This window comes from Procambarus clarkii, chromosome 25 (assembly GCF_040958095.1).
Source record: "Procambarus clarkii isolate CNS0578487 chromosome 25, FALCON_Pclarkii_2.0, whole genome shotgun sequence".
NCBI classification, from domain to species: domain Eukaryota; kingdom Metazoa; phylum Arthropoda; class Malacostraca; order Decapoda; family Cambaridae; genus Procambarus; species Procambarus clarkii.
In genome coordinates this window covers 6,578,193-6,594,624 of record NC_091174.1, presented here as the reverse complement: position 1 = coordinate 6,594,624, position 16,432 = coordinate 6,578,193, and the positions used below count along the sequence as shown (strand labels likewise).

The window sequence follows — 16,432 nt, the reverse complement described above, 5'->3', positions numbered from 1 at the left end:
GGGGATAGGAGAAGGGGTGTGAGTAGGGTAGGAGAAGTGGTGAGAGACAGTGTGCTAGAGGAAGCAAACGAGGTTTGTGGAGGGGGAGGGGAAGAGAATGCGCAAAGTAAAATGATGGAGGATGGACGGTAGTACATTATTATTATACCAAGCTTAATTAACTTGTATTTCTCAAATTTTCAATTACGAATCTCAGTTTGTTTACGTCTATCTCTCTCTCAGCCGGCGGCTGAGCGGACAGAACACTGGGCGCGTGATCATGTGGTTTCGGGTTCGATCCCGGGCGCCGGCAAGAAACAATAAGCAGAGTTTCTTTCACCCTGATGGCCCTGTTACCTAGCAGTAAATAGGTACCTGGAAGTTAGTCAGCTGTCAAGGGCTGCTTCCTGGGGGTGGAGGCATGGTCGAGGACCGGGTCGCGGGGACCCTAAAAAGCCCCAAATTCATTTCAAGATAATCTCAAGATAACCTCTCTCTGGAATGACTTGTAAACATGACTTTTCTCATGTTTACAAGCTGCTAGAGAAGGCATGTGTGCATGACACCTGCCCTTGTAGCTGGCTGACTAGTGGTGCGTAGCTCTTTTGAGCTGGGAAAGACACAAAGTTACCTGCAGATCAAGGGTATGGGTAGCATGGTGTCTGACGCGTAAATGTGTATACCAAATCTGAGTATTTCGTTTACTGGTCCGAAATTAGTTCTCTTTCTAACAAAACGTAACAAAATCGTTCTTGGTTCGACAGGAATCCTGATGCCCAATCCCGTTGTACTGATTATACTTTAAATTTCGCCAGCAGTATTCGGTGTGCCCCATACGATTGCAATTAAGTCGGGGCCTTGCTACCGGACAGGGATGTTGCCCAGGTTGATTACCACCTGTACTAAGCCGCCGATTCGTAAGCTGAGCCCCGTTTAATGTTGCTGACGTTGATGTTATTAATGCAGCATGTCGCTCTGAAGGTTATTATTCAGCTGAGGGTGTGAAGGCCCAGAATGCTGGTTTGGGTGACCATTCCTGCGTCCAGTCTTTTTGAAAGGTCTATTTAACTCGGAGAATTTTGATTTGGACCTTGAATCGGTGCATTGGACACTTCTTGAATGTCAATTGTAGATATAGCAGGATGTGTCTTTGAGTTGAGAAGAGAAGACGTTACATTCAGTATTGTATTTGTGCCGTCGTGCATAACCTCACTTGGTGTGACAGGTGTTGTCTGCGACACAGAGGTACCTTGAGGTCTTAACTATCCTTAAAAAATCCCTCAACTAGGCAAGTAGAGTTAAGCACCACACTAGAGACCACGGTCAGCTGTACGTTCAGGCTTTTGTTGGGGGGGGGGAGAACGAGAATGGGGTCTGGGTGTAAGACCTGTGTAAACAAACAGCTGGGTGCACGCCCTCTGCTAGCACACTAACACTTTACGCAGAAAGCACAAATCCCTTATAATACATAAGGAATTCACTCCACTATGTCGGTTTCCTATCCACGATATCTCTCTCTCTCTCCATACAAGTGGGCGGAAAACATCTGTTAAGTCTTGAGCATATTTGAAGCTTCTCTCCCCGTCTGAACCAATCCTGTTTATTCCGGTCTTCCGTCAACCTTTTCACCGAAGCAGGAGCGTCTGAGTGGCCGGCTCGCTTCGTGCATCTCGTGTCATTTCAGGTAAGAAAAAAGTACAGAAAGACGAAAAAAAATTGAATTCCCGCCCTAACTCAAGCACTCTCGGTCCGGATTTGAAAGATAGTGCCTTGAAAGTGCCTTGATTTAACTTGCTCAACTTTAGTTTTTTTCCGCTAATCTAAGGCATGAACGACATAGAATTCAAGTTACTCTAAATCTCGAGAAGACGTGTGCAACTGTCGCTGATTTGTCCGTATATGTGATGGAAGGAACTTTGTAGGGGAAAGCAAATTATGAGGGGATAAAAAGTTGTGATTGGAAAGAAGATTGAATGGGAAGAAAATTGAGCTGGGAAAAGAAAGTAGTGAGGAGAGAAAAAGACAGTTATGTACATGAAGGTCCTGGCGTTGTTCTGCAGAAAGTTCTCCATATGTTTGCTAGGAGTGCTGAACTTAGGTACCGATAACGTTGTTAAATTAAAGAATAATTTCTGAAGAATACTTTGACATTTGCTGAACGTATTCAACGAAACCCAACTTTACCCAATCCATCAATTAACTAGTGGATAAGTGAGTCAATGGATCAGCGTCTCACAGATCAGCTCTTTCTCTCCATTTCCTACTACCTAACGATACAACTGTTCCGCCTAATCACAAATGTACGACCCCAAGCAACCCATCTAACCTATCGTGGCCGATGCATAAAAAAATTCAATACGAAGTATCAAGTGAGAAGATGAGATGCACAGATAAACATTTAATATTTATATGCCGCCTCTCATTGAACTACACAGGTATTGAGTTATCAGTTGTTAGTCAGGTAAGATCTAATGTAATTTTTTCCAGAATCCCAGAACTCGTTTTCCAGTAGCACAAAACTTCAAAGGTCAGGATGTTTTGTTGGGTTTTCCCTGAATTTCCTGAAAGATAAAGTAAATTGTATCTCAAGAGATGAGGGAGGGAGGAAAGAAGGCTGAGAGCAAGAGAGAAGGAGAGAGAGAGGGGAAGAGAGAGAGAGAGAGAGAGAGAGAGAGAGAGAGAGAGAGAGAGAGAGAGAGAGAGAGAGAGAGAGAGAGAGAGAGAGAGAGAGAGAGAGAGAGAGAGAGAGAGAGATTATACACTGTCATGGCACCTAAATTGTCCCTAACCTCTCACCTCCCTAAAGTGTTTTCAACAAAGTGTTGCGACGCCCAATTCAACTTTTCGTCGACATTCAGAATGACCGCTCCCCCTCAGGGATAGGCTGCTGCCAATCAAACACTCACCCTGATTGACAGGTGAACACTTTCTCATTCGTTTTGAACGAATCAAATTTTACTTTCATCAACTTACAACCTAACTTTATATTGCAAAAAATGTAGGTAATAATGTCAGTGAATGGTACAGAGGGACGAATCACCACAAGCTATTGAAAAGTATAAGCGACGAATGTACACCACTGTAATGACGAGTCATGCTTTGATGAAAAGGAAGCAATCAACGAACATCATCCTGATAAAGAGCCAATCAATGTATATCATAATGATGATAAAGAACCAGCCAACGAACTCCAAGATGAAAAAGAATTTAAAAACAATTAACGCATGCCAAGATGCTGAAGAACGAATCAACGCATACCATGATGAAATAGAACCATTCAATGCACCCCGCGAAGAGAAAGAACAAATCAACGCACACAAAGATGAAAAAGAACGCCGAAAAACAGACAACGCATCCCATAACGCCAAAGAACCAATCAGCGTACACCATGGCGGAAAAGAACCAATCCACTCCCGCCGTGAAGAGAAAGAATCAATCAACACATACATCGTGAGCATAAACACGCCAACACGCTACATAATAGGCTAGTGCCACAATAAATTAACTTCACGTTGGGCACAGTGCCCACTAACGCATGCAGTTGTCCCCCCGTTTTCCCCGCTGCCAAATAAAAAGAACAAATCAACATGCGTAAATCAGAAAATTTCCCCCCAACCGCTTAAAGAATCTCGGCATAGACAAGGAAATATGTGACTGACAGCGTCACAGGGATCCTAATTGATAAAGCTGGTGCATCTATAGATGAATCTCTAAGAAAGATTCTACCTAAGGGGAGTTTTAGATGAAGATAAGGGAGTTAAATTTACGCGAAGAGAGATCCAGCCGAGGATTTCGGGGTCAAGTCGACCGATTTTTGTTTCATATTATCCTTGATAGATCGTATTCACTTCCCTTATATATATACTCGCTCCGGCAGCACCACAACTGGCTGTTATTTCCTGTGTTATGGGTCGTCTGTCGCCAAGAAATATGTCTGACGCGTTTGCGTGTTTTTTCTGCCCCCATAGAAGGAAAACACGGATGCTACATTGGGAGTGATATACAATGTATCTTTGACTTGATGATAGTGATGATTATGATGGCGGTGATGATAGTGACGGTGATGATGGTAGTGAGGGTAGTGATGGTGATTCATGGTAGTGATGGTGATTATGGGGTGATGAATGTGGTGATTAATTGCTTAACTAAAATACCTCTTTAATTGTAAAATTAAGGAGATTGGCACCTCAGATAATGATGATTACTTTCTCTCTTCCCTCTACTCTCAGTAGTTCATCAATTCCTTAAAAATATCTATCTTCCCATCTCTGTCTACTTGTCTCTCTCCCTCTTACAAATTGCTTTCATTATTAACCTTCCTCCTGTTTACTGAGCCTTGCTTCTATTTCTCCTACATTTCAGTCCTTTTTCTTACTTCTTTTTATTTTATTTCACTTATCCTTTTTGTCGTTTTAATAAATGTTTTTTGTATTCTGTATATAATTATTGTTCTTGTGCAAAATTTAAATTATTTTGTTTCTAATTAATATTCTCAAAATTTAACACTGATTCGTTAGCTCATACACACGTACATACACACACCACAGAGACATTATAAAGAACTTTTTCAGTGTTGGTAGTTAACAAATGGAATTCATTAGGCAGTGATTTGGTAGACATAGCATTGAGCCGAAGCTCAAGAAAGCACCACTAGGTGAGTACAACTAGGCGAGTACACACACACACACACACACACACACACACACACACACACACACACACACACACACACACACACACACACACACACACACACACACACACACACAAACACACACACACACAAACACACACACACACACACACACACACACACACACACACACACACACACACACACACACACACACGGTAATTATAACACCCTCTCCCTTCATGCTGAAGGGAGAAGGTCCGGGACAATGAGGTAAGTTACATGATTTTGAACGAAATTTCCATTCCCCTTCTCAATCCAGGAAAGAACATAGGTGAGGTTGAGATTATTCCCATCACTTACACCTTGCTTTTGCTCGTGAACTAATTTTCTGCTATGCTTATTTCCAGGAATTTAACCAGCCACTCACGCACTGGAAGACCAATATATCAGTTATCGGCAGACCAACACCGGCCCACTGCAAGCCCAAATCTGCTTGCACCGATCTAACTCAAGCTCGCCCTTCGTTCAACGAACCACTTCAAGCGTATTCCTCCTGCGCCGACCGAACTGAAACCCACCCTTCTTCACCGACCCACCTCAAGCCGACCCCACGTAATCAACACCCCAAGCATGGAAGCCAGCGTGTATAAAACCCATTACAGTGCAATGCGCGTGTTATCAATAAACAATTATAACCAATTTAGCAGTTAAAGAGATACTAACGCCCCGTTTACAGCCTGAACGCTGGTGACTTTCAAGTGAAATTAGAAAGTGTCTGGTATAATAATAATCTGGTTATAATAATATCTGGCGTAATAATATTAAAAGTCTTCGGAATAGTTGATAAGATTGATTTAGTGTTTGTGTTTGTGGATCAGTTGTGCACAAGAGGTTCCGTCTGCTAGACAGATAACGAACGAGGTATTATATGTGCAGGAAAAGCGTTTATCGAAGACAATATTATTAATAATGGAATCTATTTCTTCTGACCTTTATTGTGTGAACCAAGAACGCTTTCGTTGAATCATTCAACGCTTTAAGGAAAAAAAAAAAGAATTGAGTCTTCCGATAAAAAGAAGCTAATTGCTTTCATTAATGTTAATAAGCTTGAAAAGGTCTGAGAGGTAGCACTTGACACAATACTTTACCCGAACCGTACCTTAGATAAACGTATATTAATAGCTGCAGTTCAAGTTGAAAATAATGTGACGAATTCAATGTATCTAGTGTTAGCCTCAAGACTCGGTACTTCACGACATGTTTAAGGAACCGTACATTTAGCCTCTCGTCACGTCCTCGGGAGGAGGGGGCATGACACATGACCACCTCGACGGAATCTTACATAACGGCAACATGGAATTACTCGAAAAAGTTGGCCGAGATAAAAATCAACCTCGAGTAAAACGGAAAGAATTTCTTCACGCTGTTTGATCGCCAGGAACTCGTCATTATAATATAAGAATCGAACTGTTGTAAATGTATTTGTGTGAAGCCATGCGTTATTTTTTGTTTAAAGGGAAAAATTGAAAGTGTGCTTTTCAGCATCAGTTTTAAGAATTAATCAGAAAATAATTTGCATAGTAATTATTGCGAAATAGCGATGCGTGTTTGAACCATTTGCCTGGGCTTTGCTACTACTAGATAGAATACTAATAGCTCCTTGAGGACCTCCATCCATCCAGCATAACATCTTCCAACACACTACAATCCAACATCACATCTTATATACTTCATGAGAAGCTGAAGATGGCATCCCTAACTCTGTAAACGTCGAATGTCGCTCACCTTGTGTGTCTTGTCATTCGAGTAGAGTGTCACCCGTCTCACATGAGCCCATGATACGACCTTGACAAGTAGAAGCAGAAGGAGGCAGGGAGGAGAAGGAAGACGAGGAAGCAGGAGAAGGTGCTCCTGAGCCGTGAGGGAGCACCCTCCACCATGGCGAGGGATATCCCACATCTGGACGTGTCGGCTCTCATGTTCCTTCTCTTGTTGCACCTCACTCTGGCGGACCCTCACAAAGGTCAGTCAGTCACTCAGTCGCTCTTCGTGGCTGAACAGAATAAGAATTTGAAGTCTCCAGTAATGATGTCTTGGGAGTGGTGTATATATATATATATATATATATATATATATATATATATATATATATATATATATATATATATATATATATATATATATATTGCTTTTCATAGCTCCCCGCCCCCCCCCCTCTCTCTCTCTCTCTCTCTCTCTCTCTCTCTCTCTCTCTCTCTCTCTCTCTCTCTCTCTCTCTCTCTCTCTCTCTCTCTCTCTCTCTATATATATATATATATATATATATATATATATATACATATATATATATATATATATATATATATATATATATATATATATGTGTGTGTGTGTGTGTGTGTGTGTGTGTGTGTGTGTGTGTGTGTGTGTGTGTGTGTGTGTGTGTGTGTGTTTACTAGTTGTGTTTACTAGTTGTGTTTTTACGGGGGTTGAGCTTTGCTCTTTCGGCCCGCCTCTCAACTGTCAATCAACTGTTTACTATTTTTTTTTCCACACCACACACACACACACACACACCCCAGGAAGCAGCCCGTGACAGCTGACTAACTCCCAGGTACCTATTTGCTGCTAGGTAACAGGGGCACTTAGGGTGAAAGAAACTTTGCCCATTTGTTTCTGCCTCGTGCGGGAATCGAACCCGCGCCACAGAATTACGAGTCCTGCGCGCTATCCACCAGGCTACGAGGCCCCTGATCCACCAGGCTACGAGGCCCCTCTGTGTGTGTGTGTGTGTGTGTGTGTGTGTGTGTGTGTGTGTGTGTGTGTGTGTGTGTGTGTGTGTGTGTATGTGTGTATGTGTGTGTGTGTCTGTCTGTGTGTGTGTGTATTCATAATTGAATTTCTTTTGATCTTATATTCTCTATAAAAATAAAGTCTATGGCAATGGTAAATATCTTGAAATGATAGAACCGAATTAATCAATACACATAAAATAGCAAACCTGCCTTCATTGTCAGACCTAAAACAAGAGATATTAAGGTAATTAGGAAAATCCAATTATTAACATCAAATTAAAAATATTGTTAAGATTAAATCTTAAGAAACACAAAACAACGAACGAAAAAGAAAAACTGTCGGTAATTGTTGTATAAACATTAAATAAATTAATGAAAATGAGTTAACATAGTGAAGAACACACACCGCTCTTCTTAGGTTAGGTGGTCAAATAAGATGTAAATTGACAAATCAGAACGAAAAACATTTTCGAAACGTAATTATTTCATTGAAAATAAATATTTGAGGACTGTTAAACAATTGTTAAAACACAGTTGTAAATATAAAAATGCTTAAACCTGCAAAAACAATACATAACAAATGCAAATAAATTAAAGTGATACAAAAAGAAAAGCGAGCAATTAAATTATCTTTATTGCACATTTGTTTTTGCGTTTCTATTCACACACTGTTTTGTATTGAATGTATTGATAGGGCTTGTTAATTAATCTACGGCTCTTGCAACCCACGTTTAACTAACTTTATTTCATTATTACAATGATTTAACAGTTCCAGTTACAAAAACTGGTCCTAACATTACTACTACTACTACTACTACTACTACGATTACTAAAACTATTATTATTGAAATAATTGCTACTATCATTAAAACTGTTGCTACTGATTGTACGCTAATAAATGCGGTTGCTCTTTCTTTTGATTTTATGGCTATTATATTTTCCAGTTTGTTATTTTATGTTATATTATTTGTTTATTTTACATCTGAACTTTAAATTTAGTTTACAATATTTAAGGTATCAATAACTTTATCAAGTATACACATTATCCGTAGTAAATTTATATTAATAATTATGGTTTTAATGCATTCTATATTCAACTATTTCATTCCTTTGTTTTTGATAGATGGATAAATCAATTTCCTCACTCTTTCAAATCCTCCTTTCTTCGTTTGTCTTATTTATACATTCTTATTGATTCATTCCTATTCCACTGTTCCTGACCCATCCCATGTGGGCTCAGTCCTTCCTTCCCATCATAATATTTTCTCCTCCGACCCCTTACTTGCTTTCATTTTCCTGTCCTGTCACCCACATGCTTATTATTACCCCTATACACAACTCTCTCTCTCTCTCTCTCTCTCTCTCTCTCTCTCTCTCTCTCTCTCTCTCTCTCTCTCTCTCTCTCTCTCTCTCTCTCTCTCTCTCTCTCTCTCACATTTATTGTTAACCCCCCCTTCCCACATGCGCCTCTTCCGTTGTTCGCTCACATTTTCCTCTTACACATTTCTCTCCACTTTCTCCTCTCTCTGCCCCGTGTGAGGAAATGTTAACGAAGTCATGTCGTGTTGGTAAGCATTGTCAGGCCTTTCCTCTTGTCACACAAGTCATACATCCTCCCCACACCACTCTACACCATTCGCCTATTATACTCAAGTCAAACACCATCGCCTATCCTATTTCACCCCCGCACATTAATCTGTCCTAATTAATCCCCCCCCCCCCCGGCCAGTGCTCCTCTGCTATTGCACTCCATGAAATTTCCTATCCTACCTCCCCCCTTTCAAATTTCTATTCTTCCCAACCCCACACCAATAGTTCTACCCCACGTCATCGCCTATCTTACTCCAGAACTCTACCTATCCAACCCCACACCACACCAACGCCTATCCTACCCCATCTCTCACATTTAATGCCCGTACAATTCCGGGTTTGAATTTATAAGATTTGTGCCGCGGGGATGGAAAAGTAGCTGGCTACTTTTCGTGCCCAGGAAGGGTAAGTGAGAGCTAGGGTAGCAGATAGCCGTCATCTATCTTCATATTTTATGGGCACTGTGGCTTAGTAGTTAGGGACTTACCTGTTACCTTGTTTTTGCTCTATATGTCATTCATTTTCATTATCGGAGTTTCAAACTCGGGCCTGAAAAATACGAGAATATTGTGTACTAACCAGACCATGAATTTTCACAAAAAGAAAGGACCTCCGACGAACTTAACTAAACTGAGCAAGATCTAAAAACTGAGCTTTTAAATCTTGTCTGGAACTTATCCAAGTCATCTAGGTTAATCCATCCTTTCTTACATGTAAAGATTTTGATTGCCCGGTCTGGTGTTGGGGGTGCGGGGGTGAGGGAGCAGGTGTTCAGTGCCTTAGTTCTGTTACTTAGGAGAGTCCACAGTAATGTTAGAAAATATATTGGTGATGACAATTTATTTAATTCTACCAATCTCGTGGAGTAATAATTCCAACTTATAGACGCAATTGTTGGGACAAATTGAAAATTATACATATACAAAACTGCGATTATAGCCGTCTGTGGGCTCTCGGTCGGCACAGGTGTCGAAGCCCTCGTGCCTGAAGTGTGACGTCAATGGCTAGGAAGGTGATACGGATATTGACATTCTTCGAAATTGAATTTTCATTAGGCCGTTGAGTGCTTTATGCATGATGAAGGGAGTAGTGCCACCATGACGGAGTAACAGATGCGAGAGTAAAATGTGATATATGAAGAACGGAATAAAATAAGTAGAATACTCAGGTAAAAAGTGCTGTTGAATACAGAACGTAGCTGAGGTCTGGAGTGAACATGTTGCATGCAGAAGGAGGGGGGATTAAAAGACCCAAATGAAGGAACCGTTGAACACAGAAGAGAGGAATTAAAAGACAGGTAAAGAGAGTGTTTGCACGCAGGAGGGAGTAAAAGGCGCGGGGGGAGGGGGAGGAGTCGGGAATTAAATAACATTTAATGAGTTCAGATAATTAGAAATCTAAAGCAATGCAGGAGTGCAATGCCTGTTACAACATTATTTGTGAGATTGCAGTTGCTGGTTTTATTTTGTGTGTACAAGTGCGCCAGTCCCTTTGTGTCCCCTAGTCAGAAGCACTTGCATGTTCGCCCCAGAGAGAGAGTGTGTGTGTGTGTGTGTGTGTGTGTGTGTGTGTGTGTGTGTGTGTGTGTGTGTGTGTGTGTGTGTGTGTGTGCACGTGACAGATGTATGTGCGTGTATCACTGTGTTAATATAAACAGACTCTTGCGTTTATGCGCACCTCTATGCTTGTAGAAAAAAAGGATATATGTGTGAGCCCTTGTATATCTGTGGACAGATTTATGTACGTGTATACACTGTATATATATGCAAAAAGACACATGCGTATATGCTGTATATAATGCCTATAAGATTAACGCCCTCTTTCCCCTCACTTGGCCGCCTTTTGCGTGAACGTTACCCCAGCTGTGATGCTCTGATTAAAGGTCCTGATCCAAGGTTTTCCAGAGACAATAAATATTTTCTCATAAAGGGCCAGGGTTCATGAATGGGCAAAAGTACAAGGGACTTAGCTAAGAGGCTTAAAGTTCAAAGGACTTGGGTTAGAGGGGCTAAAGTAGACGGGACTTAGCTTAAAAGAGCTAAAGTACAAGGGACTTAGCGCAGAATGGGCTAGAGTACAAGGGACGTAGCTCAGGATGGACCAGAGTACAAAGCTCTTAAATCGGGGTAGACTGGAGTACCAATTATATAGATCATGATAGACTGGAGCCGGACGAGAAAAAAGTAATCTCAGTTTACCCATATGATATTGATATTGATATTGATATTGATATTGATATTGATATTTGACATAAACTATATGAATTGTTTACTTCCTTTCTTGTTAGTTATTCTCACAATTTCTTTCTTGTTACAGGAAATTATTCTGTGACGTCCTTTGTCACATCATTTGTCACCTTTTTTTCCGGACTCCTGTTCCCAGTACTCAGCTTCAAAGCTTTACACTTTGTTTTTGTACAACTCTTGTAGCTTTTACAGCTCTAGTAGCGTTACAATTCTGGTAACTTTACAACTCTGGTAGCCACGTGCTGTGTTTGTCTGCGTATGTTATTGCGTGTGTACGTTTCTAGCTGTATTCATTTAGTCTTAATTGTGTTGGTCAATTAATCTTCTTACTCCACGTGGCAAGTGACCTTATCGTTCGACTTTGCATTTATGTGTTGCTTCTGACCTGCAAAGCCTGTTTGAACCTAGGACCATTGAACTTCTCGAATCAATGACCATTGTATCTATCGACCCAGGACCATTAAATCTTTCAAACCAGATATGTTATCTATGGACCTATGGAAAACAGATACAATAATAAAGTAATAATATCTTACAGCTATCGAACCATAGGCCATTGTATGTATCGAACCATGGGCCATTGTATGTATCGAACCATGGGCCATTGTATGTATCGAACCATGGGCCATTGTATGTATCGAACCATGGGGCATTGTATGTATCGAACCATGGGCCATTGTATGTATCGAACCATGGGCCATTGTATGTATCGAACCATGGGCCATTGTATGTATCGAACCAGGAACCATTATATCTGTGAACCAGGGACTATAATATCTATGAATCAGGGACTATTATATCTATCGGAGCAGCGATCATTGCATCTGTCATGACATAAACTATTTTATTTCCCATGTTTAATAAAGCGAACCAAGGAGAAACCGATGATTTTATTCCCGAGTACATGCGTTCTTCATACACTGGACTGTAAAGTGGCTCCTCCTGGCACGATATTTTTATGTAAGAGAAGAGGGTTAGGTAATTATGTGTAAACATTAAAGACCTGGGGTCCCGTCCACTTGAAACAGCAGTCTCTCTCTTGCCTCCTCGCTGAGTCTACCTCATTCAGAGTCTCTCTTGCCTCTTGGCTGTGTCTACTTCATTCAGAGTCTCTCTTGCCTCCTGGCTGTGTCTACTTCAAAGTCTCTCTCTTGCCTCCTGGCTGTGTCTACTTCATTCTGTCTTTCGCCTCTTGGCTGTGTCTACTTCATTCAGAGTCTCTCTTGCCTCCTGGCTGTGTCTACTTTAGAGTTTCTCTCTTGCCTCCTGGCTGTGTCTACTTCAAAGTCTCTCTCTTGCCTCCTGGCTGTGTCTACTTCATTCTGTCTTTCGCCTCTTGGCTGTGTCTACTTCATTCAGAGTCTCTCTTGCCTCCTGGCTGTGTCTACTTTAGAGTTTCTCTCTTGCCTCCTGGCTGTGTCTACTTCAGGGTATCTCTTGCCTTCTGACTGTGTCTAGCTTATTCACAGTATTTCTTGCCTCCTGGCTGTCTACCTCGCTCCCAGTCTCCAATAGATCCTACGTTCCTCCGCAGACTTGGCTCTACTACTGCTGGGTAAATCGTCCGACATGACACGCTTCCGAGAATGACTGAGTACTGCCGAATACTGCTCGATTTTTCCTCCTCAGACTATGAAGTTGAATACGAAAACAAGGGCTGTTTTCTGAAGGGGCAAGCTACGGCTGTGGATAATTTGCTCCATAAATAGACTCAAAAATGCGTCTCTGAAAGGATAGACTTTAAGGCGAAAGTTTGACGTTCGAACTTTTTCATTTTGCTAAGATGTTAAAGAAAGTTTTTAAGAGATGAAACTATTTATTATTGAGGAATGTGCTCGGAGGAGGGCAGACGAGGAATGGTAAATAGGGAGGAACACGTAAGAGTGGAAAAGTTGCACACGGCTTCTCTCTCTCTCGATTTCACTCGCTTGTATTGAAGAAATGATATGAGGCGACGCTCTTATGAATAAATAATGTGTTGCGAAATCAATAATGACGTGCTAGGAGCTCTACAAGCATGTAAGATGTGCTAGGAGACCAACATCTTGGAATGACGTGCTTGGAGACCCACGTGTTGGTATGACGTGCATGGAGACCCACGTGTTGGTATGACGTGCTAGGAGACCCACGTGTTGGTATGACGTGCATGGAGACCCACGTGTTGGTATGACGTGCTAGGAGACCCACGTGTTGGTATGACGTGCATGGAGACCTACGTGTTGGTATGACGTGCATGGAGACCCACATGATTGTATTATAGGCTAGGAGATCAATTATTTCACATAAGTGTCCTATTTTTATTTCTCCATATTTTTGCATCATTGTCAAGCATCAGTGTAGGAACAAACTCCTACAGAAAGGGTATTGATGTAGCACAGATGAAGCATAGGACCAAGCATTGATCCTTGAGGTACGCCAAATGGTTTCCCTCTTCACTTTTATACCCTGTTCTCTATCTATCAGGTATTCTTTCATCAAACTAAATGTTCTTTCAATTACTTTAGACTTCCGTACATGTTTAAGTTATAGCCTCTCGTTCGGCAACCTATCGAAAGCTGTCAAGAAAGACACAGTCAATCCGATTTCAATTCCCTGTCAATTCCCACATTTGTCATGCTGATGTTATTTTTTTTGTTTTCCTGTATTTCATGTTTCTTATCTTTGATTTGTATGAGTGTGTACTCACCTAGTTGTACTTGCTGGGATTACGCATCGGTTTTTTTCCCGCCTTTCAACCGTCAATCAACTGGAGTACAGGTTCCTGAGCCCATTGGGCTCTATCATATCTACATTTTAAACTGTGTTTGGAATCTGTCCACCTAGTGCATTCCATTTGTTAACAATCCTGACGCTGAAAAAAAATTCTAATGTCTCTGTGGCTCATTTGGGTACTACGTTTCCACCTGTGTCCCTTTGTGCGTGTTCCACCTATGCTTAATAGATTGTCTTTCTCTATTCTGCCCATTCTTCTGAGAATTTTGTATGTATTGATCATGTCTTCATTCAACTAACTCATCTGTCTTCCAGGAACGTGAGGTTTATTTCCCGTAGGTTTTCTTCCCTCGCGCGTGTGTGTGTTTGTAATTATTAGTTGTGTCTGCATATTTCTCTCTAACATACTCACACACATACATCCCCAGGAAGCAGCCAGTAGCAGCTGTCTAACTACCAGGTACCTATCTACTGGTATATGAACAGACGCATCAGGGCGAAAGAAACTCTGCCCATTTGTTTCCGCCTCGACTCGAATCGGAATCGAACCTAGGTGCTTATGACTACGACTCCCGAACGCTGTCCACTCAGCCGCGAGGCCCCAGTGTGTGTGTGTATGTGCGTGCGTTCCCGTTTATACTTGTGTATGTTCATAATTTATATTAACATTTTCTTGAACAAAACCATAATTACAAATTCCTCGCACAAAACATTTCACCAAGATATCTTCTGGTAAAATATCCCTATAAGCCACTTATATCGACACAGCAGAGTCAAATATATCAGGTATAACTGAGATATTCCAAGAAGTGTACTCAGATTTAGATGAATCGATGAATGGGTTTGAATGCTGTGGTCGCCTCGGTTCCCGGATGGAACACGTGGCATTATAGCGAACGTTTTCATTGGTTCTGACCGTAAAGTGTCAAGAACTATGTCTCTCTATGTGTCTGCTTACCTAACTATGTTGACCTATGACTAGAAGCAAGTAGTAAAGCCCTAGGGGCCGTTTCCTCTTGGTTATTTTACCACTGATTTTACACTCCTTGACGTGTAAAATCTATGCTTTGTCACGCTTGCTCTCAAAGTCTGGAATTGAGGTGGTTGCTGCGACTTCTTTTTCAAAAGTGTTATATTTGTTTACCAATCGAAGTAAATGTGTTTATTGGATCGTTTATTTTTTAGTTTTCAATCTTTGTCCATTTGTCCTTTTATCTGGCTGGAAGAAGCTTTCTTCATTCAATTCATCAATTCATCTTATACTTCGTGGTCATATCCCCTCTGGTTCGTTTTTCAAGAGTAGTTATGTTGAACTCTTTTTTTAATCTGCGCTCATACCTCAGTTCTTTTGTTTCTAGTATTGGTTTTGTAGCAAATCTCTGGACTTTCTCTATTTTCGAACCTCACATGGTTGGAATTCCAGGATTTTGCTGTACGGTTGTATGTACTTACCTAATTGTGCTTGCTGGGGTTGAGCTTTGTCTCTTTAGTCCCGCCTCTCAACTGTCACTCAACTGGTGTACAGATTCCTGAGCCTACTGGGGCTCGGGAAGCCTACTGTACGGTTGTATGTTTGTGTGTGTACGTGTGCATGTGTGTGTGTGTGTGTATGTATGTGTGTGTGTGTGTATGTGTGTGTGTGTGAGTGTGTGTTTGAGTGTGTGTGTGTGTGTGTGTGTGTGTGTGTGTGTGTGTGTGTGTGTGTGTGTGTGTGTGTGTGTGTGTGTGTGTGTTTGAGAGTGTGTATAGCAGCAGTTGTAAAAAGATTATCAGTAAAGGTAGCAAAGGGAGTATTAGCTCTAGTAGTGGTAGCAGTGTTCATGGTAGTTACAATAGTAGTAGTAGTAGTAGTAGTAGTAGTAGTAGTAGTAGTAGTAGTAGTAGTAGTAGTAGTAGTAGTAATAGTTGTGGCAGTAGTAATGGTAGTAATTGCATCATTCACCCTGATAGTCTCCTTCATTGCGCCCCAACCAATGTCACCAGAAGCTAACAGCGTCGAAGGGAATGAACGTACTGATCTCCATATGTTTTGTTACAATACTCTCCTTGCAAAAACTGTCCCTCGCCCACACCATCTCACCTATCGTACCTTAACACACAGTTTCCTTGATTTAACTTACAGGTAAAACATTCCCCACAAAAGCATGAGCATCGTTCTCCATTTGTCCTGTTGAAAATTGCTTTGTGTTATCTCAGGAAAAATATGATGACATTAAACTGTAAATGATAGCAAGATATAATTATAAGATACTCGTAGTGCCTTGTGAATTCATTCGCTGTCATCATGTTGGAGCCGCCATGATTAGTTGGTAGTTGCAGATCAAATAATTGTTAGTGGATGTGTTAATACTATTTTAACAGAGTTTTTAAAATAGAAAGAGAAGGAGGAATGTTCTCGGAATAACTGGAGATGAAAGGGGGGATGAAAAGGAATATTGGAAAATAAAAACAATATAGTTGTGGAGAAGAAAAGG

At 41.1% G+C, this 16,432-nt stretch overlaps 1 protein-coding gene across 1 annotated transcript in view; it reads left to right on the top strand.

Annotated features, from left to right (window-relative positions):
• The first annotated feature begins 3,141 nt into the window (after positions 1 to 3,141).
• The window catches only part of LOC123756578 (carbonic anhydrase-related protein 10), an 88,615-nt gene continuing 75,324 nt past the window's right edge, over positions 3,142 to 16,432 (top strand). The window contains 2 exon segments of the mRNA XM_069330872.1: positions 3,142 to 3,429; positions 5,023 to 5,159. Coding sequence (XP_069186973.1) covers positions 3,142 to 3,429; positions 5,023 to 5,159 — 425 coding nt within the window.